General features: G+C 47.5%; 10 protein-coding genes across 10 annotated transcripts; 4 read left to right on the forward strand and 6 right to left on the reverse strand.

Annotated features, from left to right (window-relative positions):
• Positions 1-1,156: 1,156 nt before the first annotated feature.
• On the forward strand, positions 1,157-2,842 carry TrAtP1_002692 (uncharacterized protein; the record flags this gene model as incomplete). The annotated part of the gene is made up of 2 exons (XM_014093790.2): positions 1,157-1,855; positions 1,909-2,842. The coding sequence occupies exons 1-2, from the start codon at positions 1,311-1,313 to the stop codon at positions 2,840-2,842; spliced, it is 1,479 nt and encodes a 492-aa protein (XP_013949265.2). The 5' UTR covers positions 1,157-1,310.
• A 196-nt stretch (positions 2,843-3,038) lies between these two features.
• On the reverse strand, positions 3,039-4,118 carry TrAtP1_002693 (uncharacterized protein; the record flags this gene model as incomplete). The annotated part of the gene is made up of 1 exon (XM_014093791.2): positions 3,039-4,118. The coding sequence occupies one exon, from the start codon at positions 4,116-4,118 to the stop codon at positions 3,039-3,041; it is 1,080 nt and encodes a 359-aa protein (XP_013949266.2).
• A 288-nt stretch (positions 4,119-4,406) lies between these two features.
• TrAtP1_002694 (uncharacterized protein) lies at positions 4,407-7,835 on the reverse strand. The gene is made up of 6 exons (XM_066111575.1): positions 7,535-7,835; positions 6,715-7,473; positions 6,458-6,663; positions 6,382-6,402; positions 5,958-6,332; positions 4,407-5,890 (listed from the first exon to the last, which is right to left on the reverse strand). The coding sequence occupies exons 2-6, from the start codon at positions 6,928-6,930 to the stop codon at positions 4,780-4,782; spliced, it is 1,929 nt and encodes a 642-aa protein (XP_065967651.1). The 5' UTR covers positions 6,931-7,473; positions 7,535-7,835; the 3' UTR covers positions 4,407-4,779.
• A 325-nt stretch (positions 7,836-8,160) lies between these two features.
• On the reverse strand, positions 8,161-9,732 carry TrAtP1_002695 (uncharacterized protein; the record flags this gene model as incomplete). Its single annotated transcript, XM_014093793.1, has 1 exon — positions 8,161-9,732. The coding sequence occupies one exon, from the start codon at positions 9,730-9,732 to the stop codon at positions 8,161-8,163; it is 1,572 nt and encodes a 523-aa protein (XP_013949268.1).
• A 1,072-nt stretch (positions 9,733-10,804) lies between these two features.
• Positions 10,805-12,625, reverse strand: TrAtP1_002696 (uncharacterized protein; the record flags this gene model as incomplete). Its single annotated transcript, XM_066111576.1, has 1 exon — positions 10,805-12,625. The coding sequence occupies one exon, from the start codon at positions 12,623-12,625 to the stop codon at positions 10,805-10,807; it is 1,821 nt and encodes a 606-aa protein (XP_065967652.1).
• A 352-nt stretch (positions 12,626-12,977) lies between these two features.
• Positions 12,978-14,856, forward strand: TrAtP1_002697 (uncharacterized protein). Its single transcript, XM_014093795.2, has 6 exons — positions 12,978-13,059; positions 13,109-13,136; positions 13,188-13,458; positions 13,531-14,005; positions 14,058-14,262; positions 14,315-14,856. Exons 3-6 carry the CDS (start codon positions 13,228-13,230, stop codon positions 14,820-14,822), a joined length of 1,419 nt encoding a protein of 472 aa, XP_013949270.1. The 5' UTR covers positions 12,978-13,059; positions 13,109-13,136; positions 13,188-13,227; the 3' UTR covers positions 14,823-14,856.
• Positions 14,857-15,623: 767 nt separating this feature from the next.
• On the reverse strand, positions 15,624-17,434 carry TrAtP1_002698 (uncharacterized protein). Its single transcript, XM_014093796.2, has 3 exons — positions 16,843-17,434; positions 16,368-16,760; positions 15,624-16,289 (listed from the first exon to the last, which is right to left on the reverse strand). The coding sequence occupies exons 1-3, from the start codon at positions 17,238-17,240 to the stop codon at positions 15,809-15,811; spliced, it is 1,272 nt and encodes a 423-aa protein (XP_013949271.1). The 5' UTR covers positions 17,241-17,434; the 3' UTR covers positions 15,624-15,808.
• A 439-nt stretch (positions 17,435-17,873) lies between these two features.
• On the forward strand, positions 17,874-19,728 carry TrAtP1_002699 (uncharacterized protein; the record flags this gene model as incomplete). The annotated part of the gene is made up of 2 exons (XM_014093797.2): positions 17,874-19,246; positions 19,603-19,728. Exons 1-2 carry the CDS (start codon positions 17,951-17,953, stop codon positions 19,726-19,728), a joined length of 1,422 nt encoding a protein of 473 aa, XP_013949272.2. The 5' UTR covers positions 17,874-17,950.
• An 850-nt stretch (positions 19,729-20,578) lies between these two features.
• Positions 20,579-22,098, forward strand: TrAtP1_002700 (uncharacterized protein). The gene is made up of 2 exons (XM_014093817.2): positions 20,579-20,943; positions 21,072-22,098. Exons 1-2 carry the CDS (start codon positions 20,719-20,721, stop codon positions 21,876-21,878), a joined length of 1,032 nt encoding a protein of 343 aa, XP_013949292.2. The 5' UTR covers positions 20,579-20,718; the 3' UTR covers positions 21,879-22,098.
• A 716-nt stretch (positions 22,099-22,814) lies between these two features.
• Positions 22,815-25,175, reverse strand: TrAtP1_002701 (uncharacterized protein; the record flags this gene model as incomplete). The annotated part of the gene is made up of 3 exons (XM_066111577.1): positions 22,815-23,442; positions 23,516-24,948; positions 25,005-25,175. 3 exons carry the CDS (start codon positions 25,173-25,175, stop codon positions 22,815-22,817), a joined length of 2,232 nt encoding a protein of 743 aa, XP_065967653.1.
• Positions 25,176-26,382: the final 1,207 nt, after the last annotated feature.

The raw sequence follows: 26,382 nt of genomic DNA on the forward strand, positions 1-26,382 counted from the left end.
ATCCAGCTACGACGGCAAGGATTTCGTCAAGCGGGGCACAGCCCAGTATACACCTTTTTCACGAAGGTATTAACACTCGTACTAGTGCATTCTCGGAGGTTAATTATCAGTTTATACTACCAATCTTCAACCTTTCTAGTTCAAATAAAAATATCGGATGTTCTTTGTCCCGAGGTTGGACTTATTCGGCGGTGAAGCACGCATCTAGCGGAATAGAGGTGGATATAGCTACTAGGTAATGTTTGGTAGCCCGATTGGAAAATTGTAATGTAAAAAAACAATCACATGAACATACTGTTGCTTTCACAGACCGCCCGTGCAAAAGGAAATCGGACTCGGACACTATGTGATTGCATGTTTCAGTGCCGCTATCTATTTATAGGCTACTTCTAAGGAAGAAAATGAATCAACAGTAAATGCTAGCTTATCATACGAAACTGGTACGATCTGCAAACCCAACTGCCTTTCCCATCTCCTCTTTGTACATATATGGAGCATTTCGCAGGCTATGCAACACTTAATACGAGGATAGAGCTAGTGTTCAGTGCTGTCACCTACCATAGCGCAGACAGCAGTTTTTTTTTAGCATCCCGACATTGATTTCCCCGACTATTGTTGCTAAGTATGTATAGAGGATTAGTATGCTTATATTCTGATTCACCTCATTGGGGAATGATCAGCTCACCAAGTGCTGTCGACCTGACTCTGCCTACACTAGGAAAGTCTCCGCAAACATTTAATTTAAAGAGAATTAGGTTGATATGACATATTACAAGCAGGGACCTCGGCAGTTGTGGAAATAAATGTAATGCTGATTCAGTGTAGGACAGAGTGCAGTTGGCAATGCTCGATAATTAGACTATAGAGATTGCAGAATGCGTTTGAGCTTGAGCCTACTATATACTGTATCTTTTGCTGTGATTCATTTTTATCAATTGGTTCAAAGGTTTGGTATCAAAAATAGGTACGCGACTATTGACTTTGTATTTATGTAAGTCTGCGGGTATAATTCTTTCGAGCGGTGAATAGTTCACGTAACTGAAACAGCCATCTGTAAACCCTAGCCTCCAAAGAGGAAGTTGTCTATAGCTTATTCCGCCTCAACCGGCCTGTTACGGTCGCGATTAGTCTTTTGCTTACTCTTGGCCGATTTTAACCCCTTTCGTGATCGGTTTCTAGATGGAAGTCATGCTATAAGAGGAAAGAGGATGCACAGCACATAAAAGCCGGCAATCCCAATATCTTCTTCGGTATTGCGGTCTTGGCAGCTCATTAATACTCCCTAACGCTTTATCGTTTCCCACGCCAAAATGCGAAGCAAATACCAGATTTCTATTCTCACCGTCCCGCTAATAGCGACATCAGTGAGCGCAAGCCAACTCTTCGTGCCATTCTATGGCACCAGCGCCAATGGATTCAATGGGCCTCCTCGCGGATGGAACTCATTCGGCATGCAAGCTCGCGCGGGCACCTCATTCGTCCTCAATCAAAACGATGTTCAGAGCCAATGTGACCTTCTAAATGCTACTGCTGGATATACTTTGTGCAGCTTGGATTCAGGCTGGTCAGGAAATGGCGGCGATCAATTTGGTCGCCTTGTCCCAGACACATCAGTCTTCCCGAACTTGACAGCTTTGGCCGATCGTCTACATTCCCAGGGGAAGCTCCTCGGAATATATGCGCTTCCAGGCGCCTTGTCAGGGGATGCAGGCGTCACGGTAGAGGGGACAAACATAAAGCTGGGATCACTGTTCGATACAAGCCAGCCAAGCTACAACTTGAGACAGACATTCGATTTCAGCAAAGATGGCGTGCAGCAGTGGCATAATTCTGTGGTCAACAACTGGGCGGCAATGTAAGAACCTATCCGTACCTATATTTGCATTACCGACTAACATATTGGCACAGAGGAGTTGATTATATTAAACTTGACTTCATGACTCCTGGAAGTCCTGCCGCCGGCGAAAACCTGCCTGCAAATAACTCGCTAGCCGCGGTGGCATATCATAAGGCGATTCAACAAGCTAGTCGCCCAATGAGATTAGATCTATCATGGAAACTGGACCGCAATACGGCGGCAGACTTCTTCCTTTGGCGTGGCAATGCTGACGGCATCCGGTTGGACCAAGACATCAACAACCAGGGCCAAAGCACCTTTTTGGGGTTCAATACTGTACAGCGCGCCATTGAGCAGTATCGAAGCTTCATCAATCAACAGGAAGAAGACCCAGCACGCCAAGGCACTCCCATCATGGTCCGCCCCGATATGGATAACATGTACACCGGAAACGCTCAAGCATTGACTGGCCTTTCCGATGTCCAGCGATACACGGTTGCAATTCACTGGGTCGGAGCGGGAGCAAATCAAATTACAGGCTCTGACCTGACGCAGCTCGATACTCTTGGAAAAGAACTGCTGTACGATTCAGAATTTCAGTCAGTTGCTGACTTTACTAACCAATATCCAATGCAACCGAAGAATCCATTCGGCACTGCAAACCCGGGTTCACAAGCGTCCGAGCAGCTTCAAGCGTGGATTGCTGGGCCTGATACAGCTAACAAGAACGCGGTTGTTGTTCTTGCCAACTATGGACCGGATCAGGGACAGGGCGGTTTCGGAACGAGCCTGCAAGGAAACCAGCTTGTGAATATCTCTCTATCACTGTTGGGTATAGCTGAGGGCCAGCCAAATGGTGCCCCGGGATGGAGCGTACGCAGAGTCCTTGGAGGCGGCGGCGCTGGCGGCCCTGATCACAGCGATATTGGAGTCGCCACGTCGGTTCTTGCTTCGAACCTGGGCCCTGGCGAGAGCGTTCTTTACTTTCTGACCGCCACTAACTAGATAGAAATGCTAGGATGATCAATGTCCTCATACAAAATGAATGATAGCAAACATGTTTATATTTAAGATGCGCCGTATCTAGTCAATGTTTTGAATTACCGCTACCATGAAACCCAGCATTCCAAGTCCACCGTCTTCAGAGAAGCATCGCTTCTATTGCTTTCTGCTCTATTCTGAAACCAATGGCTACCTGTTCTCATTTTGTAATCTGCCCTGATTTTACTTTAACAGGTTCCAGCTGTTCGGGTGCAGGCCTCAGTGGCCATAGATCTCCCTCTGGGGGTAGTTCGATTGTATCGATAGCTAGTTGCGATGCTTTGTGGCCCGCATCAGCAGCAGCACGGATGATATCCGCCGCAGCATATCGTTCGAACTGAATGTCTTTAGATGCCCACGCTGCGGCGCCAGTTGCAGCGGGTAAAAGATACTCAACTGCCTTGAAGATTCCTTGACCCTGGGGCCCGCTATAATGCCAAAGGTCAACTCCTGCTTTCTCAGCTACCATAGCGAGCCGAGTTAACGCCAATAACGTGAAGTTGGAATAGTGCCAGCTGCGAGTACGCTGAAGTTCCTCAGGAAGAGCCCCATCTGGGCTGATGGTTTCGTTAATATCGTGCTGGATGCTAGCCGCTTCTTGCTGCACAAGCTGTTTGTTATCAACAAACAGTGCAATAGCGGACACTAGCATACAAGTAAAACTGCCATGGTTGTTTTTTTCCGCTCTCTCGGCTTTACCAAAATCGCTCTCTGTCAACCATTTCAAGAATTCTCTATTCCAAGCACGGAATCCATCCATATCTTCGGCCGTCCAGCTAGCTGCTGACGTGCCTGAGAGACTGCCGCTGTTTAAAATGATGACAATGTCTAGGAGCGTAGAATACCACTGTGAGAAGTCGATGATGCCAATGTGGCGGCCCGTATTAGCGAACGGGATGAGCTGAGCGTGGTTGAGGTTCGGATTCATTCGTGTTTCCGGGCTGATAAACCATGTTCTGATAATATCCGCAGCGTGCTTGGCGTATGCCTCGTTCCCAGAGTAAAACCATGCAAGGCCAAGAGCCGATGATGAGGCGAGGACTTTTTCAACATTCACTCGATCGGAGTAATTAAGCACTTCAGGGTTCCTCTCTCCATCTCGCTGCACGTAAGGATTCCCGTCTGGTCCTGACGATGGCCACCAATATGGAGCTTGGCTGGTGTAGTCGTGCATATCCCCGCTTGGGGGGGGCTTTTGCCTTCTCCATGACAGACCACGGTCCTTGGTTGAGCCAGCCATCAGCCTTCTTCTTCAAAATGGCAAAAGATTTGTTTAAAACATCGTCATTTCCAGTTTGGAGACGTCTTCGTATCTCTATCAAGCGGCCTCCTTCAAGAACGATAGTCTTGAGGTTTGCCTGTGGTTCCTGATGAGCCGTCGACATCTTCAGTTGTCAGCGCACGGCGTACGTGTTGGCCCTTGGAGAATACAGAATAATATCGAAAATGTATCATATATTGTTGTTCTTTCTTTGTAAGAATTCGATCGACGAGTACACTGCTTCGTCACAACCTTTATTCCTCCTCTCTACCTCTCTTTTTCTGGTCTGTTATGTCTCTCGCTGTGCCGTAGTGTGAAATACTCATTGGCCGCCCGTTTTCCTTCAGGATCCACAGCAGTCGACGCTGAATCGGGCCTTTGCTGATCGTTGTAGCGGCCATCGGCGTATTGCCGCCCGCTGGCGTTACCCAATATCCCGATCTCCGCCAACGCCGACGAAGCCACGCTCATAGTGTTTCGGACACCATATCCGTCCAAAAGATACAGAGTGATGAGCCACAGCCATGGCCATAATTGGTACTGGTCAGGCCAATACGACAATATCATATTTTTTATTAAGGCAGCGTTCAAACTACAAGGCGTAGGAAACCATGCGGGCAACATATGGTTGTACCTTGAGTTACCCTGATAAGCCTGTTCTTCCAGTCGAATCAAAGTTAAAGAAGTCTGTACTTTGAAGTGATATGACGCGATCCATCTCCAAAAATTGGTTTCCAAGTAGCATATTCGACATAGTCGTCAGCTCATCTTCTTCAGTCATAATTGGTTGCGTGTGAGAATAATTTTCTGCCGTGTTCATCTCAGCCAATAGATGCACAGAATTGTCCAAGCCTGTTCTACGCTCATTTGGCGATGGTGTCGCTATTGGCGATTGCGCAGCCTGAGGTCGCGATGAAAGAGCCGCCCCTTCTAAAGGTCCTCTGAAATTGCGGACCTCATATGCTGCAAAATGTCGCGTACGGGTAGGAGATCCGTCAGACCGGTGGCTTGCCTGGTGATCCGACCTTCTTGTAGGAGAAGGTACACCGGCGTTTTGATATGCTTCAAATCCCGATGAATAACGCCGATACACTCTTGCTAAATGATCATGATTAACGTGACTGGTGGACGTTGGCGTATCGTGTGTCAAATTTTGGGTATAGTCGTACAAGCTCGCGTCGCAAAGGATATTTGTGAAGCCTATCGTCGAGAATGTCATATCGTTGAGGAAGCGTGCATGCAAATGCTCAAGCTGCTCTACATATCTCCTAGGCAAGTCCTGGACTCGGCGTCTTCCTTCTGGGCCTAATATGTCGTTGACGGTAGAGCTGTTGTTATAATATCCACGCCACTTGTCTGACATGTCTTTCAGACACTGTAAAAGGTCAAAAAATGCAGCGTCTAATACACGTGTTTCACTAGAATGCCAGTGAACAAGCAATACTCTCGCAGCCGCGAAAGCGCAAAAGGCGAACTGGCTGTTAACAATTCCGCCCATGTATCGCAAATACTTTTGCACAATAGATGATGTTTCAACTGCTGCAAGATGGCATGTCTCGGCACTGCACGAGCTAGGGAGCTTAACCACATCTTTCCATCGGGTGGGTGGATATGCAATATGTTGGTGGAGGAGAATTGTCGAAGTGTTGTGCGAGATGTGTGCGAGAGTAAGATTTGGGTCCATCTTAATGACTAGAACGTCACGAGAAACATTCGAATCTTGCCACTGTTTCGGCAAAAACATCTTCCAACTGCGAAAGTTAGCCAATTAACAAACCAGAGACGTGCAGAGTACCTAGGATGTAGAGTGTGTCTTACTGAACCAAACGCAAGTCAAGCTCCTTAAATCTTGTGAGCCAGTTTTTGACAGCATCTCGGTCGTCAAAATCGACGCCCTGTTGTAAGAAAAAAGATGTAACTTGGCTGAGATTCTCTGTCGCTTCGATGCAATACGCAAAGGCCCCAAGCTTGGACACATCCACGCCAGCATTGGACCCAGGAGTTGGATCGTCAACCGCCGTTTTTGGTGATAAATAGATTGTTGGCGCATTCGATATTGAGTTGCCTATCTTGGCGGTAGCTTTGTCCCATATTCCAAAGTACGGCGTGGAAACAGGCTCAGAGCGTGCCCACATTGCTCCGCCACAAGGTAAGCGCCGATGAACGTCGTCTGATGTTAGACTTGTATGCCACCTACACCCGTCAGTTACGATTTGCCAAATTGATGGCTCTAGCCTCTCACCCGGTAGTGACCGAACATATTCTACAGCGTCATGTCAGTGGCTGGTTTATGGGTGTTGATGATGCGACAGACTTACCTATCCAAAAGAAAAACGCTCCAGAAAAGCCTTCGTCGTTCTTCAGATTCTGTCCAGTCATTTGCTGTATTGAGAATGGCCAAGGACTTCAAGAGAGGTCTCCTCGGCGACTCTTCGTCTGGCTCTATAGTTAGCTGCAGGTAGTCGACAACTCTGGTCAGAGAGCCAATGATGGGCCATGTCTTTGAGGTCTGGCCGCTTCCCATCTATCAGATCTTTAGCAGATAATACAAGAATAAGGCAATCATGATGCTCACATAGTCAAAGGCAATAATGACCAAAGCTTGAGTGTTTTGAATAGAGAGTGATTCCATTGCATGAGACATTACGGCGCTTCGAGAGATGCGAATCTGCCTTGTAACATCCTGTACACTCATTCCAAAGACTTCAAAGTCGACGTACTTGATCGAGGCAGATAGTAAAGCATGAAGAAGTATAGGAAACTTTTGCCTCTCAATTGGGTCTTTGAACATGGCACGGAATCTCGTTTCATGAAGAATTGGAATCCAATGATGCACAGTTTGGAAGTGAGCTTCGACAACCGCTTCCAGAAACGAAACAGGCGGCAGTGGAGGGATCCAGGACTCATCCTCTACATCCCAGTACTGAGCCTCTCCGGTATCATTATCACCATCATCAATTCGTTGTCGTTTCGGACGATGATGTTCCGCCTGGGAAGTGGAAGCAAGAGAAGAATCTCGAGTTCCATAGTCTATTGCGTCTTCTTGTGTAATTTGTCCGTGCTGCTCAATTACGGGCGCTGTTTGGGGAAATCCATTGCTAGTGAGGTTGGCGATATCTCCGTCTAGCAAAGCAGCCAGTCTGGCTTTTGTATTGCCAGAACTATCCAGGAGTAGTTGTTCCAATATCTCTGATCCGGTTAGCGAGACGATAGATGGTCATTGTAAATACGTAGATTGGAACACAAAATGTTTTACCTAACCGTCGATTGAGATTATCGACCGCCCCTGCCTTGATACCCGGTTTTTGCTTGACGACGTACTGGCACTCAACACCTACAGCTCCATTCATCAACAGTCATGTCTATGCCACAATGAAAGACGTGAGTTGTAATACCTATCTTGAAGCATTGTGCGCACCTCGGCCTCTCTCTCGAGCATCTCGACTTCCTTCTCCTGCAAGATAGGCACGCGGGTAAACTATCCTCATGCTGCGAACCTTCATCATCCCCAGCTGCTGACCTAGCCGGACTGGTCCTATTGTGCGGGATCTGGTCCATCCTTGGGGATCCTCTGCTTATGTGTGATGGCTGGGAGCAAGTAAGAGAGGCCTACGATAGGTCCGGATTTGCTGCATCCCCAGCTGAGATTGGTGTACACAATGTATGCGGCAATGCAGACCCCGACATGCGTCGCGTGCTGCCGCGTGATGGAGCAAGACGATGCTATGCTGGGTCCAGTTTGGTGTGCCCCAGTAGCTGTTTTGCGGGGGGACAAGCCGAATACTGGCGCTATTGTCCGAGCTATGGCGTTGCCATCGTAAGCCTAGCGAGTTTTGGTGATCCTGGGAGAAAATTTCCACCACTAACATGGCGATTTCTAGGCACTCTAGGGGCGAGCTTTACTTCACTGCTTGATATGCATGGCAACTCCACGAATAAGTTACAACTAGTTATTAAAATCATGCTTCTTGCTAAGCACACTAAATCATTATACTACATAAACGACATCAGTTGCAAAGTCTTATCCGATGTGAATAGCAGAAGTAGCCTCATTAACCCCGCCACTTTTCTCGTCTTCAACTTCCAATGTCCCTTCCTGGAGCTTTGTCTCAACCGAGTTGGGTCCGTCAAAGAGCTGCGCAACCTCCTCCAACGATAGATTCTTCGTTTCGGGATAAAAGAAATAGATGATGATAAAGTTGCTAACAAGCACGCAGCACCATACGATATAGTACTTCCAGCCGATGGCGCCAAGGCCGATAGGGTTCGTGTATCCGCTGAATATATTGGCCGCTGCGTCGCCAAAACTAGAGATAACAAAGGCTTTGGCCCGTAGGTCAAACGGCGCAACTTCGGCAACGTACGAGTTGAGCATGCAACCAGGCATCTTATAAAAGATGCCAAAGAGGAAAATGGTGAAGATAGTTGCACGACCCAGAGCATGGTTCTCGTAATTGATGCCTGTGTTGACGCCCGTGAATACAGTAAGTAGCAAAAATGCCACAAACATGCCACTCATGCCAATCAGCCACATAGGACGGCGGCCTATTTTATCAATGAACAGTGAGAATATATTTCCCCAAACCCAGCCGTTGATGGTGATGCCGCCGTTGAGAAGAAGCTGCTGCTTGTTGTTGGTGATGCCGATAGAGTTGAAGACGAGATGGATATAGTATGAAAGCAAGGCATTGCCGCACCATTGAATGATGAAACCAGAAGTTACAATGATAAAGAGTCGGTATCGATTGGCGGAGGTGCGGAACCAGCCCATCCATGAAGACAGTGCTTGAACTTTTTCCGCCTCAATAGCCGCTTCGATTTCTGCCATCTCGTATTGCAATAGTTCTGAGGATTCGTCGCTCTCTGCGTGGTATTTGGCGAGAATTTCGTACGCCTCTTTGCTGCGATTCTGATAGACGAGCCATCTAGGCGATTCGGGCATGAAGAACGACATGACCAATTGGAAGCAAGACGAGAGTGCCTGAAGCAGTGATGGAAGACGCCATGCCCAAGAGCTCACAATAAAGGAAGTGCCATAGGTAATCCATGCAGCCATGATCTGACCCAGCGAGCCAGTTGTGTTCTGAATGCCAATGATCTGGGTCCTTTGGAAAGGATGGGCCAGCTCTGAGGCTAGAATCGGGCATGCTGTGTTTTGAATCGTATTGCCGAAGCCAATCAAGCATCGAGCGAAAACGAACATGGCGTAGTTCTGGGCCCCGGCTTGAAGGCCAACTCCGATGAGCAGAAGCAGTGAACCGATTGTTATGGGTCGCCGTGGCCCAAGCCATTGGATGAGAGGCGCGGCAACAAGTAGAGCGGCGAGCTGACCGTATCGAGTGCCGTTGGAAATCGTACCGAGTCGAGTGCCTTTCGGGTGGTCCAAGGCATCTTGCCAAGAGGGGATCGATTGAAGTCCATTCAACATGGAGCCATCATATCCGTTAGTCATATCACAGACGATACAACCGAGAAGGAGAAAGTTGAGGCTGCGAAGACCTGGGTAGTGCCACCAAAAACGGTCCCGCTTGTCAGCTTCTCGAAGGGTGTGGCCTTCGACGCCGCGGACAGCAGCTTTATCGACGTGAAACATTGTACCGGTAAGTGAATATCAAGAACTTGTTCAATGATATTGAAGATGCTCCGATACCCGGCTCATACAAAGCAGGAGGCGAAGATGAACCCTTCAGATTCACGGCGGACACTGCCATTTATTTACGGCCGTTCAAATCCCAAACAGCATAACAGGGAGCGTAGGCGAGGCTCACGGACGGGCCGAACCAAGCCAACTCACCCTCTAGCCCTTATTGTGCTGATAGCCGGTAAAGTCTCGCTCCGCTTGCCGCCCTCCTTGTCTCTCCTGGAAATGCCATATGACCTTGGAGAATGGCTTCGATCTTCCCCATGGGGTACAATCTTGATTTGGGCTGGGGTGGGGTAAATCACTAAAGTCATTAGTAGTAGCTCCGTGTGAAGACTCTAGACATGCTCTTCAAGATGGAGGCTTTGAAGACGCCGGTAACAGCCACCAGCAGTTGGATCAATATTTCGGCATGCGGAGTAATGGCACGCCGTTCATCGGGCAAGATGCCCGAAGACAGGGGTCCGGTGCCGATGACCCGAAGCTAAGGTTCACTTCACGCTATATGGCAGGAGACAAGTCGATATGGTATCCAGCTGATGGAATTCGTGTCAAAAGTGGTACGAGTAAGAAAATAATGTTCATCCAATGGTCGTTGACGGAGTTATAGAAATGGCAGGGCCAAAGATGGCTTGAAAAGTCGCTAACATTGATCGTGTATTTACGATACTATCACCATAAACCAGTTTTGTAGATGGGAGCACTTATACACAGTCTTTGTAAAATTCTCTTTAATTTCTCCTTCAGGGCAAATGCACTAGAAATTGGGATAAAAAGATGTAACAATGAAAAGAGAAGATATTGTCCGAGTTTTAGAAAAGAAATTAGATGTAACAGGGCTGTGATTCAATCCCAGTGCCTTGCACATGTGGTGAAGTTCAAGTTTTTAATTGCGTATGACAAAGGCTGCAATTCTAAACGGCCAACTACCTAAATTAAACAAAAACATACTCATCTTCGTGCTGAATATGGCTTCGCAATGGAAATATCTTCTCCCTTATCTTGAAATTCTCGTTCAAGCTCATCAACCGTCGGAATCACAGGGGGGGGTCTGCCAATGCTCCTTGATCGACTTTCCATTCGGACCTGCAAGGACAGCGCAAACAAATATCTGTGTCTTGTTGGCTTCGACAGTTCCCTTGAGCTGGGGCACCAGCGTGCGTGGAAACATCAAGTTAGTATTGCCGTGAGGTTTGGTAACCCTGCCAATTCGCTTTGGTGGCGAAGAAGCATCCAGTATGCCACTGAAGTCGCCCTCGCTGCATAATACATACGCTGCGCCACCGTCTGCATGAACTTCATCCACGCTGAAATCAGCCCTTGGAGCTGCGAATCCGCCTTCAATAGTGGTAAGCGGTCGAGGCGACTGGATTCGATGAATGCGAACATGCCAATTGGCAGATGGAATGAGCCATGTTTCAACAACAACGTCAGACCATGGACGCCATAAGGAATAAATTTTATTCCCAGCCATTTTAGCAACCTCACAATGTTCACGCACCCTATAATGTATGTCGTCGTCACTCAGCGCAATCATGCTATCGAAAGCACCGACGTCAAATCCTCGGCTATCGCTCTCCACTGAGAAACCATATCGACTTGAATAAGCAAACTTGAGATATTTCTCCGGTACAAAGCGCATGGCTTTATTTGAATCCGGTCCAGAGTTGAGCATAATCGTATGACCGGGCATATGCATAAAGGCAAGGCCGGGTACTGAGAAGGGGGCGATTGACGGACGCTCTGGCATGGGAAGTTCCTTTGCTCTCCAGAATGGATGATCTTCAGGCAAGCTCAGTGGACCAAAAACCTTCATAGCCCAGTAAGGAGAGCCGGTCGATAGGTATCTTTCTGCCATGAAAGGATTTGGATACGCGTAACCAAGCGTCAGGATACCATCTCGTCTTGAGATTGGTTGTGCCGCCCACCATCGCAGGTTGCGGAGATATATACCCTTGATGACGCCCCATGGCAATGCCTCGACCCCAGCTACTGCTAGATAGCCCCAGTACGCAGCAACGCATTGTCTGTATGCTAGACTGCGGCCATAGGGAACGTTTGAACCTGAGTCTGCGAACCAGTGTAAGAAGGCCGGCGCGAACTCTCGTGCCCTCTCTTTAAATCGTTCGCCGCGTGCCTTGTCTGACGGTCGATGGACGGCGTAGAATAGACCGTAGTAGTGCATGGCGAACGGATTATAATAGTCTATACGGCGTGTGTCGCCTTCGTCTTCTCCATCGCGATACCATCCATCTGATATATATAGCCTCTCCATATCGTCCAAGTATTCGTTTGTGCCAGTGCTTTCGACTTCAACGCCAACACTTTCCAGCGCAAGATCCACCATGATGCGAAAGTATTTATGGTTATTTGATCCATGTTCTCCATTGCGGCTCTGCAGCAGCCATTTAACGACATTGCTTTTTACCGAGTCTTCGAGTGGTTCCCAATAATGACCTGGGACAAGCAAAATCGCATATGCAAGAGCAGCTGCTTCCACATGGCGTTGGTCCATTGATGGCACTGGTCCCCAATATTCTGAATGCTGAGGATCTGTACCGTTCTTAAGCCCTTCCCTGTACATGTCCCAATGGTCAAATTGCCCTCCGCCGGCAACCAACGGCGCAATGCCAAATAAAGGCCTGGCATAGCCCTCCAAATCACAGGCTGCACGATCCCAAGTGGATGTGGACGCATCAATCTGAACACGAGCGCACCCTTTTGAGAAAACAGGTAACAAAGGTTCGAATAGAGATACCACAGCCTTGGCGACATCGTCTCTTGTCTCGAACGGGTTGCCGTGGAGAGGATTGAACCTCGGGTCTCCGTTTACAGGAGCTGCCATGGTGCGTGGAATGTTGCCTTGGTTTTCTGGAAAATAGGAGCGTCTACAGCACTGTTGCTCTAGAAGCTCTAGGAAAAAAGTGCAGCTTAACTACGCATGCCTCATATATTGGCTGATCCAAGGGCCACATCTATGGAACTTGCCCTCATCTACACCAGTAGTGGCATCCACCAAGAAATCACCCAGAGGAGCCTCTATTACAAGGCTCATACGGAGTACATGAAATACAATCATCAATTTACCGATTGCCCGCGTGCCTAGCTGCCTCCAGTCGGCGGGGGTGGAGCCAGCTTCGGCGTGTCGGGCTAAGTATCGGAGAGCAGTTTCCGCCAAAGGAAGCCAGAACGATTGAAGCGACAGTGATCATGGGATAATCTGCATGGGGAGTCTGATCTGTTCCGCCATCGTAGGAATAATTAACCTGGTAAAGGGTGGTGAGTTTGGCTCCACCACGAACTGTATTCAGACAATAACCTTTTTAAGGCGAGCCATACATTGCCGACTTGCACTTGTTAGTCATGCACATGTCTTTAAACTTGACCATCTGTCTCACTCAACTCAGCGACCAGTCTGATTGACAATACACTCAACTCTTGTTAACAATGGCCTCTTCTACCGATTTATCGCGGGATAGCTCGCAGGATGGGCTATCGCGGAACCGCAGCCAAGATAGCCCGCCTACGCCATCCTCCGTATTGTCCGCTACCGATGCAGCAACCACGGCAAGCAAGACATTTCCTCGCCACCAACTTGCAGTTGAACTTTCTGGGCTGTATTCTGAGGTCATCGCAGCGAAGCTGTGGAAGGTAGCTGAAGAATACTTGGAGGATGGTGTAAGTCTGCCTCTGGATGTTTCGCGTCCTTCAACTATCGTGCCTGGATTAATATTCTAATGAGACAAACAGAAAGCTCCATCTCAATACCCTGAGTGGGTTCCAGAAGATGGAGAGACTTCAGGGCATTACAATACCAAGGAGGTCAATTTTTGGACGTGCGGCTTTTTCCCTGGGAGCTTGTACTGCATTCTAGAAAGATACGTCAAATATCCGCAGTATCTACCTTTACCAGGCATTGATCGCCTAGAGTTTCATGCAAAGTTGCTCGCTCTGTGTCGCACTTGGGCCGCTCCTCTTCACCAAATGGCCAAGAGAACAAACACGCACGATCTTGGATTCATAGTCCAGCCTGCTTTACGGCAAGACTGGGAGCTGACGGGTAACTATGACAGCCGTGCTTCTGTAATGACCGCCGCAGGTTACTTGGCATCTCGATATGATGACAGAATGAAGGCGGTTAGGAGCTGGGATAAATCTGTCAGCACAAGATATAACATTACGGATAAGGACTCCAATTTCCTCGTCATCGTGGACAGCATGTGCAGTATGTTTGGAGATTGAGGCTGAAAGAGATTGCGTGAACTAATTAGATGCAGATATGGATCTCCTATTTTATGCTGGGCACCACTCGTCAAACCAGCGGCTGATAGATATTGCCACAAACCACGCCCATTTTGTCAGGCGGAATCTAATTCGAAATAACGACTCTACGTGGCATGTCGTCAATTTTGATCCGCGCGATGGATCTCTAAAGACAAAACATACTCATCAAGGATACAGCGACGATTCGACATGGTCAAGGTGAGGCTTGCCTCTGCAGTTGATAGCACATTGCTAACAATTCTTATTCTAGGGGTCAAGCATGGACCATACTCGGCTTCACGCAAACATACATCTGGACAAAGGAACAGATATTCTTAGATACGGCTATTCGCCTCGCAGAGCACTTCCTTGAGCGTCTACGCAGCGCAAAACACGCATATCCTTTTGTTCCCCTTTGGGACTTTGATGCGCCCATGGGTGATAAGCCGCTACGCGACTCTTCTGCCGGCATGATTGCCGCCAATGGTCTTCTCCTACTCCATCAAATTCTAGGAGAGGGGTCAAACTATCTGAGCGATGCTTTGCGCATTGCAAGGGAAACTATTGATATGTGTCAAGCAACGGATCCGGCACGACTTGTCGCAGATGCCGACTCCAAGATCAAGGCCGAAGGAGTGACATTTGACTGCATCTTAAAACACGCAACAGCAAATAACAATGAATATGCTTTAGTGAGATACAGTGACCATGGTCTGGTCTATGCTGATTATTACTTTCTGGAGTTTGGAAACAAGTTGTTGAGAATGGGCATGGTTTAGGTTAGGCAAACTTCATCGCGCCTGCTGCTGATGGGAATAATTCGACATACGAATAGAGATACTCTGATAGAAAACGTCGTGAAACAAAAAGCATTCCTATATCTCTATTGCCCCGTTTATTTTTAAAATGTGTCTGAGTCAATTGAGATTGATGGCTGGTAGATTGTGTAAATGCGGCATGCCAAGTCGATAAGACAGCTTTGTGGCTTGTTCTGGTGTCACATAATTTCCACAAGTACCCAATAAATTTCATTGAATTGTAACTTAAAGCACGGTGCAACACTGCACTTAGAACTTGCAAATGGTGTTACTACTCATTTCGAAAAGCTGAATATTAGACTACTCCATCTGAAAAAGTGTTTCCTGTCAAATCCTCGATTCCTGCTAAGCCAACCATACTATTTGCTCTAGACAAGGTACAGAAGATTGTATTTTGTAAGAACGGGCAAGTTTGGTAAGTCTTGTATTGACTCATGGGCTAAAACTCAGTGGAAACAGATACCGACAGGACGGTGCTGTACCTTGAGTCATGTCTTTTTGTTAGCATCAATCGTTCATGTCAAGTGGCTTGCTCAGGCACATGTAGCTAAGCTGTCGCGAAACCGCACCATGGTTGCTAACCCGAGCTGTAGTTTTCGACCTCGAAGCACAGAATCACTAGAGCCCACTCTCATTACTCAATAGTTTGCCCAAAAGGCCCTCGGTATTACTATCGTAACGAACTGAAGGGGTGTAACAAGTATGTGCAAGCGTGCGTTTAGTCAGGTACGAGGTTAAGCTTAAACGTTGCTAATATCAGGTCGTGAAGCATCGCACCCTTAGGGGGTACGTTCAATAATCGTCATTCTTAGTCTAAGTGTCCTAACATCCATATACTACAAGGTATTAATAAAGATAAAATGAAAAGCCGCCAAAAAAGCCTGTGGCTTAATCTATGTGGATGCCAAGCAGACGCGTGAAATTAGTGTCACCAAACTTGCAATTTTCTAGGCTTTTCCCTCCTTTTCAAAATAAAGGCGAGCCACATCGAGCGCCTGGCCGATGCTGGATGTAACTCTGGTGCAATCGCAGTCGCGAGTCCAAGTGTTGTGGAAATTAAGATTCTTGCCCAGTTTGCTGTCCATGAGAACATGGGGGACGCCGATGAGTGTGGACAAGATATGGCCATGGAGGCGGTCGGTAATGACGAACCGCGCAGAGCCCAGGAGCTCAAAGCCGGCAATGGACTTGGCCCAGGCTCGCTGGTTTTTGCCGTTTTCTCGCTTGGGCGCAGTTGAGCCGGCTGGTTCATCACGAGCCTTTGGCGGGTCGATATCCGGCGTATGGGTGAATTTCCAGTCAACTTTCTGGTAGGTAACTTTGCCCACACTGCCGCCCAGGTCCAGTTCACCCTCGCCAAATTCAATGTCGGAAGAGTCGCCATCGGAGATTTCCATATCCTTTCGGGCAAGAATGAGAATATCATGACTATGGGCACAAGGAAAGAGATGTTAGAGCGGGAAAACAATAGCCAGAAGCTTAGAGGATGTGGCGGGAAATACGTACGTCTTCGGTGTATTGACCCTGAAATCAGATCGATTTCCCCACATGAATGCAATGTCTGGCACAAGATGACTCTGGATTCCATCCTTTTGGGAAAAGGTCTTGTCCAGCCAGTCGTAGCTGGGCTTATCACGCGCAGCAAGCTGCAGATCCTTGTGTTTGCCAAAGGCCTCTTCGGTCGCCTTGATGCGCTCGGGGTTCGTCATGTATACGCTCTGAGGGAAAGCGCGGATAGAGACATTGGTGAAGGTCTCAATCATCTTCATACGCGAAGGTTGGTCTTCCCAGTAGTAGTCGTTGAAGTTACCACCGCCTGCCATGATGATGGCTGAGTTGGGGCGATGGTCCTCGAGCACCTTGCGAAAGCGCTTGATGTCGCAGTCTCTATCCACGAATCTGTATAACCACGCCGTTAGTTAGGATGAGACATATTCGTTACGGAAAGGTTTAAAAGGAACAAAAGGGCCGAGTTTCGTACCGGCAGGCCTCCATCATCTCAATACCAAGCATGCTCATGAGGATCTGTTGCGCAGACCAAATGGCGGCATCGCCCTTGTTCTCTGTCTCTAGGTAACCCCAAATGTTTGCATATCGGACACCCTTCAGGCTCTTTGTATACGCCTGAATAAGTCTTTGTTGCAGATCATTGACAATGTCCTCGCATCCAACCGAAGGTGGCGTCGTGAGATCGTAGGAAATATTCTTCCTGCTCTCTACCGGCGCCGCACAATCCGACGCTGGCCATATTGAGGCAGTGGAACTGGGAAGATGTGACCGAATATCGGCGCTCTGTGCAAGAATCACCAAGAGAAACGATATCAGAAGGGTCACCCCCGCGATGATGGTGACCCTGCCAAAGCGATTCGCAAGCAGCATCGTGAGAAGTCGTACACTACACCTTTTGTCCTCAATGCCGGCAACGACACCTACTCTGGGCTGTAGTTGTCATGGGACAAAATTGGCCTGAGAAATGACACTACAGTGGGACGTGCTCAGAGTGTCTAGCGGCAATCAATATGCGTAGGTAAGACCAGCAAAGCTGATCGGGCAGAGGAAGAGGCAGGTATACGGTACCTCAGAATGGCAATTTCTCAGTCCCCCCCATGCCAGTATTTGTGAGGCTGCCCCCCTAATCTGGACCTGGCGCTGGTGTAGCGTCGCCTCCAATAATTGCCGGGATCGTCCCCACTAGCTAGCTATGGAGTAGTCTGCTACAAGATAGTCGTGCTAGTGTACTCCATAGCCCTCCGTAACCATGGCACACTACATAAAAGGAGAGCGCGAGCTGTCTTGGCAGTGGTACAAGTAAAATATTGATAATCTCTCGCTACGTACGCATCTGGAAAGTCGCGGCCTGGGGCAGACTGGGGTTCTTGGTGTAGTCGTACGAAGCAGTAGTAATAGTCTTACTCCGTAGTAGCTGTAGAGAAGGGCTCGGGTCTTTAAACTACGATCCGGGGCAGCCTGCTCATGCTAATCTTGATCTTTCAGTAACTCTCTTTTTTTATCTCTCTTTCCAAATGCCGTTGTGAAAGGGCATGATGTCTATTTTTCTTGTATCTTTATGATTTGTTTTGTTTATCAACATGCTCAAGATGGCCTTTACTGCCTATTATAGGCGATTACGTTCCTTATATTTATTCTTCATTCTTCTTGCTATTGCATTACTTTTCTTAAGCAGCCGTGAAAGCACCAGGAATCTACTTCTTGGAGATGAACCGATATGGCAGAGCCTTTTCACTGATGACGACGACCTGTTGTGGTGGAATGATCGTTTCCCCTGTGAGAAACACGAACCCATACGCATCGCCATTGTCGAGTCCGCTGGTGTCCACGACGAAGTGACGGCGGCGCTGGTCTATGCCTTTGGAGGACACCCAAACGCAGAACTGAGGCTCTACTTTGCGAAACAACGCTACAAGTCTGACGTTATCATCAACGACCTTGAGCTGGAAACACCAATCCTATCTGTTAACAACTCCAACACCTTTAAGAATGATGTCAAGAATCTTCCTCCTCCGCATTTCGTTATTTCTACGACCTGTGAATTGGACATGGAGAAGAAAGAGTCGGTAGTTGATCCGCTTCGACACCTGCTTCACAACGAAACAACACACCTGTTCTGCCTAGTCCACCATGCCGATTACTGGAACAAGGGCAAGCATGTCGACGTCGTCCGAGAATGGGTTGACCAAGAGCGAGTTGACTTCATCGGCCTCAGCCAACACACTGTTGACTACCTCCTGCAAAAATCCGTGACGCAGTGGAAAGACTTGCAGGCAAGCGTCACCGCACGAACATTTCCTCCAGTCTTCCCGATTAATCAGACAAACGAGGACTCTTCAAGCGAAGTTTCACTGGCTATGCAGGGAGACTACGCCCCCGAACGCCGAGATTACAAACGAATCTTTGGCAGCCTGGATAATGTCGTCAAGAAGATGAATGGAACGACCGATTTGACGAGCGGCCAACCTGCCGAAAAGGTCAAACTACACCTGATTGGACATGGCCCGCATGTCCAAGTTCCTGAGAATATTCGCAGCAACGTTGCGTTTGACGAAGATCTTTCATATCCCGACTTTTACAGACTGCTCTCAAAGTCATACGCGGTGATTCCTGCGTTTGCATCTGAGACCTACTTGGATCGCAAAGCTTCTTCTACGGTGCCTGCTTCCCTTATTGCAGGAGTTCCTCTGGTAGCGAGCGAAAAGATTATTGCGGCATATTCATATCTACCGCGCGAAGCAGTCTGGCTATCAGAGCCGGATGAGAGAGAAATGGAGACAGTTGAAAGAGTAGTCGGGGACGCGAAAGCATACCAGGACAAGAAGGACAAGGTCAAAGCGGCAGCCAAGAAACTAATGAAAGAGAACAGGCTGAATGTGAGGAAATGGATGGATGAGGATTTTAGAAAGAGCGGGATTGTGCCGGCAGACGCAGACACTGGCTCACCATGATGACGCCCTACAGCGATTTTATACAGCATTTTATTTCGAATAATTCCTGAGATACACACTTTTTTTTCTTCTTGGGTTGGTTTATCATCTATGGATTATGTAGCATATATTGCATTTTTAGATTTCTGGGACATATTCTCTGTTTCCAATCTCTCGCCTGCGCCAAACTGTCTTTCGAGACCACTGTAATTTTCACCTCCCCCCTCTCCTCCCCTCTGCACTTCTCTCTCTCTTTTTTTTTTTTTCCTAATGTTGGACCTTCTTCGCTTACTACCATCCAGCTGCTACAAGGATCAAGCCAGCAAGCTTCCGACAGTACTGGGTACTTGGAGGTCACCCGGCATATGCGGCATCTCACTTGGGAGTTGTTGAGTCTTGGCAACTGTACCATCAGGACGGCTTCGTGATATACGCCGCTATGAGTGGCTGGACGATACTTTGTGCATTTTTATTAGCGGAGCCTGCCAAGGCGTTAGTGTGGAGGAGGCGACGTAATCAGGGATTGAACCTGAGCGCTATAGCGCGCCTCATCATGGTGCGAGTCAACGGGCAAACTGCTGCTTATTGGAGGGGTTGCGCATGCTCACCAGCCGTGTCATCAGCCGCAGTTGACAGATCCCAGGTCTGTTACTTGGCACGTCGTGTCTTGTTAGTGTTCCTGCTATTTACGGAGTAGATTTGCCATCTTGCTCGGAAAAGGGGTGGGCAGATAAGACGCGTAACGGCCGATCGACAAAAGACGTTTTCGACTAGGCAGAGTCGTGTTACAGGTGTGAAGTATGGCACGACTCCATCGTCCACTCGGGGCCGTCAGGTGTTGAGCCTTTATTCGCAGACCCATATAGACGTTCTAGCTGAATACTAATGATAGTGGCGCTCGTCCGAATATCACAGCACTCGACCAAACACTTTTAGTAGATACGCTAAAGCAAATGGATAGCCAGTCGATAGAGCTCCAGGTGCAATACAGGCGCTTCGTGCCTCTCTGTGGCCTGTGCTAACCCAGGGTTGATAAGAAATCTCCGCTATGGATTTGTAGGTCAGGCTAGCGGCGTCTTCTAACTTCTACCTACCTTGCCATTCATAGCCTGAGAGCCGCAAGGCAGACATCTTTCCTTGATATGGAGTAGTCAGAGCGGCATTAGCGTAGCTTACCCCTTAACTGTTATTCCCAGGTAGATCCTAGAAGCAGTAGTGCTGCCCGGAGTTGCGGCTGCAAAAGCCATAGCAATCACTACTCCGGATTTTTTTTTGTTTCGTAACAAATGGTTTGAAGTAAACTCATTGTAGAATATTCTCTTTGGCGCTGCGTTTTGGGAGATAATTTTCCTGCCGTTCATTTTATGTTTTTCTAGTCACTCGTTCAATATCTTTTCCCCAACGACCGGTTTTCCATCATGAGTGAGGTCATAGAGCCCCAACCGCCGTCCCGGCGCCGAGTTGCTCTGACGGTGCTCTTCCATTCCACCTGTGCGATCTTGAGTACGATTCTCTCCAAGTCAGCACTGAATGGTATCGATGCCCCTGTGACACTGCTCGCCTTCCAGACAACAGTACAAGTTGTTCTGCTCACTACTATCGGCTGCTTTACGAAGTGGATTACGTTGTCAAGGCCCGTTTCGGTATGTTGTGAAGTGGTAGTAAAAGTGTTGACAGCTCTACGGTATTGTGCCGTTGCCGCTGAAGTTGCACTTGAATCGTACTTAACACTTGAAGAGTCGCTGCTAATATTAACCCCCATCATCTGTAGGCATGGGTTGCACTTCTTCCACTCACTGCTGCTCGACTTGTCGGCATCCTCGCCAAGACGTACTGCTTGGCTTCGGTTAACGCTTCCGTCTACCAGATCGCTCGCGGTCTCCTGCTCCCATTTACTCTAATTCTATCGCTTATTGTACTTCGACCGCGCCCATACTATCCGCCACTGTCACTTGGCGGCTGTGCTTTGGTCATGGCCGGCTTCGGCGCCGGAATGGCATCTGATTATAGCCAGATGCTAACAAGCGGGAAAGGCGTATTGCTTGGAGTTATCTCGAGTTTCACTACAGCTGTTGAGTCCGTGGTTGTAAAGCGCTTTCTCGGAAAAAGCAGCGAGGGAATGTGGCAGATGGTCTGGATGTCGAATGTCATGGCTATTGCATTTTATCTGCCGCTGCTCCTTCTGTCCGGAGAAATGGGAACTACGGTAGCTGTTCTGAGCTCAGCGGAGACGCCTGATGCATCTGCTACTGCCCATCAGTTTCTAGGCACTGCGGTGTTGACCGGTGTTGCCGGATTTCTACTCACAATAGCCACCTTCATGCAGCTTGAGGTTACCAGCCCAACTACGCACATGATTGTAACAGCCGCACGAGGAGTAGCCCAGAGCTCCGTCGCCGTCATAACTCTGGGAGAGCCGTTGACTGCCAACCGTGCTGGCAGCATGGCTCTGATCTTGAGTGGAAGTGCCCTATATGGCTGGGCTAAAGATCGTTATGCACACAGCAAAAAGGACCAGACTTATCTGCCAGTTTCTCAGGATGCACAGCTTGAGACGCTGAACAAAGAGGGCCGGTGAGATTTGTCCTTGACTTTATTTTGCAATCTTCTCTAGTCTTATATCGTTCTGAATATTTGTATATATTACTTATGGATTTACTTGCATCAAAACGGTTATGCGTAGCGTTTGGTATTTTACGCGTCTATAGTTCATCAGACTTGGTATTACAGTTGTCTAAGTTACGGTTTATACGTATAGATTGGTAATACTACTAATTCTACACCACTTGGCATCTTGGCATCTTGGCAACACTTCTGTGCAACAATGCTGTTTTCTCCAATATGGATTAGTACGCCTTGGAACACGACGTTAGAATCATTCCAACCTGACTTCTTGTCCTTTCTAGCATATGCAGTATTTAGACTGCCACGTGTAGTTAAGTTAATTCTTATTTTACAAGTATTATTTTGGTACAGCGCAGAAAGTTCATCCATAAGTTGTGTTTGCGCAACAAATGATATTCAACGCTTATTGCCCAACTCAAGTCATATGAGCTTCTATCTACAGGTCATTCAACCTTTGTTTGCACTCAAATCGTCAAAGACTGTCACAGGAGTCTAAAATTTCGTATACTGTAGCTATCGTTCAGTTCCCTCTGCTAGTTAGGGAAGGCACTGTGACTAGATCCGAGAATACCTAACCTACTTTTCCGCTACACAATTCATATGTGAGTCAGTGGATATTATAAAACGGTATTCTTTGCCTTGATAAGAGTTTTGATGGGTTGAAAAAGCCTCATAGAGATAGCTTTAAACCGCCATTGAAATTTTATGTGTTTCCATTCAAATAGTTAGAGGAACTTGGGGCTATGGCGATACATTTCTTTTTATAATATCATGTTGCCCGCTGCGTCCTTTTTGATAGCCGACTTCTATTTACTGTGCCAAAGATACGATATACAGAAGCACCTCTATGCAGCTACATATTTATCTAATTGTGTCTATTTTCTCCACCTTATTTTGATATGACCAGAACATTTGTTCCGCTCTGAAGAAGATCCTGGCCCACGAGATCATTATTAGAATCCACTTCCAAAGTGCCCTTTGAGTTACCGTCACTATCCACGAGGTTCGCCTTAGCTCCGGCGTTAACATGATATAGACGAACCTCGACGTCCTTGACGTAGTCATATACTGTCCGTCGTTCACCTTCTTTGCCCAAAACTAATACAGTATTTTCACGCACATAGAATGGTAGCGTATCGAAGTCGTGAGTTTCCCTCACCCATCTAGGCCCCGATTTCACTTCGCCTGTGAAAAAATTCGTCCACCGTCCCTCAGGTAAGTAGAACTCTACTTCCCCTGATTCTTCAAAGATTGGAGCTACTAGCAATTTTGATCCAATCATGAATTGGCGATCCAAATACCAGGAAGTTGGATCATCTGGAAACTCAAGGCACATGGCGCGGACACTCAGCGGAAGGCCACCAGCAATAGCTTCCATGGCTTGTGCATAGAGGTAAGGCATAAGGCGAGCCTTTAGAGCAGTCCATCTTGCCAATGTTTTTGAAGAGCTCTGTTCTCCTTGGTCGTCGTTGTCAATTGTCCATGGGACGCGGTAGCTGTTGCTACCATGAAGACGGCTGTGAGATGTTAACAAACCGAAAGCAACCCAGCGTTTGTAGATCCAGGGAGGTGGGGAGCCTTCGAATCCACCGATATCCACGCTCCAAAAAGAAAAACCACATAGGCCAAGGGATAACCCCCCCACGAAGCGATTCTGCCATTGCTTCGGGGGTTGACTCGCAGTCACCACCCCACTGTAGTGGGAAACGTTGTGAACCGGCGGTTGAAGATCGTGCAAAGAGAACTGCTTCATTCTCGCCGTATCGTTTTTGTAAAGCCTCATATACAATCTTGTTGTAAATAAACGAATAGTAGTTGTGCATCTTTGACGGGTCCACGTTTTCATCGTACCATTGGACATCGCCTGTCGGGATTCTCTCTCCAAAATCCGTCTTGATGGAATCGATACCCGTATTAAAGAGTTGCTCCATGCAGCCGGTAAACCATTTGGTAGCTTCAGGGTTTGTAAAGTCAATAAGCCCCATTCCAGCCTGCCAGAGATCAGTCTGCCAAACGTCGCCATTTTTGCGTTTCAGTAGATAACCTTTCTCTGCTGCCATCTTAAAAACAGGCGACGCTTGGCCAAGATAAGGATTAGTCCAGACGCAGACCTTTTTGACAAGTCCACTGGCTTTAATCCGACTTATCATGCCTTTGGGATCGGGAAACATCTCGGTGTCAAACACGAAATCGCACCAATGAAACGCCTTCAACCAGAAGCAGTCGTAATGAAAGACTTCAACCGGAATATCACGGCTTTTCATCCCCTCTAAAAACGAGGAGACAGTTTTCTCGTCATAGCTTGTTGTAAACGACGTCGAAAGCCACAAGCCGAAGCTCCAGCTAGGAACCCGGCCGGCCCTGCCCGTTAAAATCGTGTATTTATAGAGAACTTCTTTTGGCGAGGGTCCGTAAATCAGATACCATTTGAGACGTTGTCCTTTCACGCTTGTCTGTACACGGCATGACCGTTCGCTGCCAATTTCAAGCTCAACATGATCCGGAGTATCAATAAACACGCCATAACCGCGGCTACTCAGCCAAAAAGATATGTTCTTATAAGCCTGGTCCGACGACGTACCGCCGTCTGCATTCCATAGACTGACGCTTTGGCCCACCTTATTGAAAGCGCCAAAACGTTCACCAAGTCCGTGAACAGTTTCCCCCACGCTCAGCGTCGTCTGTGTAAAGATGTAATGGTCGAAATTTCTCATATCATCAAGCTGAAGCGGGCTGCTGGGTGCTGGGCCATAAGCAAAGCCAATGCTGCGATTTAACAACGAAGTGAGCTGCTTGGATCCATCCGTTGCATGAAAGCGGATGTCAAACGTGTGCTGGTCAGGGTGAACAGTGGCACTGAGAGAACCTGACGAGATTGTTGTGCCTTTATCTGATACAGATATCTTGGCATCATCTACAGGCTTTCCGGCGGGAAAGAGATCAAAGTTAGGACCTTTATTGGCAGCTCCAGACCAGTGCGTTGTCTCAACAGAAATCACGCCATCGAAAACAGCTTCAATATCCTAAATGCAAATGTGAGAGCCGTGAACAAATTATTTGACAATTAGAGCGTGCTTACCAGCGTCACAGTGGGTAAGTTCAGGGTATCACCTCTTGACCGGACATGCTTCGTGGGACATAGCAAAGACAAAGCTCGGCCGTCTGGCCTCTGCGTGGCAGTGTAAATATCCTCTGCATATTCTGTCCTCTTGCCCTCAATGGGCAGCCACATTCCATCTCGGAACTTCATGATGTTTTTTTTGCGAAAACGCTTTCTCTGTAATTGAGGACTATTACTACTGTCAATTGACCTGTATGGCTAGAGGTATTATAACCGACGGAAGAGGCTACATCAATAAGGACAAACCCCTCCTCGGTCAGATATTAAAGAGAGCTCCATAACCTTACATGCGAAGCTAGTGGTAGTCGTGGGGTCAGTGAGATGTCCCCGTTTAGGCTAAACATGACGGAACTTGGTGTATGTAGCAGCCTTGAGAGATGGGATTGGAGCGCTAAAAGGCAGTTTTGCCGTTGGTAAATAGCAGTACTACTTAGTGAGCGCCATAATTAAATAAAGCTATGGAAGGCTTTTGTTAGTATAAGTCGTACGATGTTTATCACGCTTAAGCCGTGGCACTACCGACAAACCATTTTGTGAGTTCACAAAAACATAATGCTCATCTAGAAACGCTGCTAGAGATGGAAATTGATTGCTTGTTATTTTATAACGATTTGCAGTTGTGGTTTTATTAATAACTATCTTTATCTCCAATATCGTGTTGTTGGCTAATACCTATTGGATATTAGCGGTCAACTGGAAAGCTGGGTAATGGGATAGCTCCTCGACATCTAATTTAATGACTTGTATATCGTATCCCATGAATTGCTTCGCGCATTTGAGCGGGAGATGAGTGGATATAAGAAACGTTCGACTCAGGCCTTCAGTCAATTGCAACTGTACCTAGATTGAGAAGGCTAGACTCAATAGTAAGATATTATGACAATGTCCATGCAACACTGATGCTCTGTTTTCTCAGCAACAAAAAAAAAAAAAAAAACCAACAGCGCCAGACTATGTTTTTGAGTCCACTGGATTGTCTGTTGCGCTATTTTTACCTGAATCTCCAGAGTGTCTGCACCGAGTGCATGCAGCTATTGTGCGCTTCACCAGATTAGCTGCTGCATCACGTTCCTCAAGAACGACGCTACTCATCGTTATCAATACTCTCTCTACGCATATAAAAGTTTAAATAAGTTTTGCATGCGAGCTTTGGGATAAGTCCGAGCATTATATCAGTATCTTTTTATCTCAGATCATCGCAACCATTGCGACACATCATATTACATATAACCACATGAGCGCCTCGGCTCACATCAATCCGATCTTCCGAAATACTTATCTATGCATAACTGCTACAGATACGAAATACGACCACCCAAAGTATAGCCTACTACGG

The sequence above is a fragment of the Trichoderma atroviride genome, chromosome 2 (genome assembly GCF_020647795.1).
Source record: "Trichoderma atroviride chromosome 2, complete sequence".
NCBI classification, from domain to species: Eukaryota; Fungi; Ascomycota; class Sordariomycetes; order Hypocreales; family Hypocreaceae; genus Trichoderma; species Trichoderma atroviride.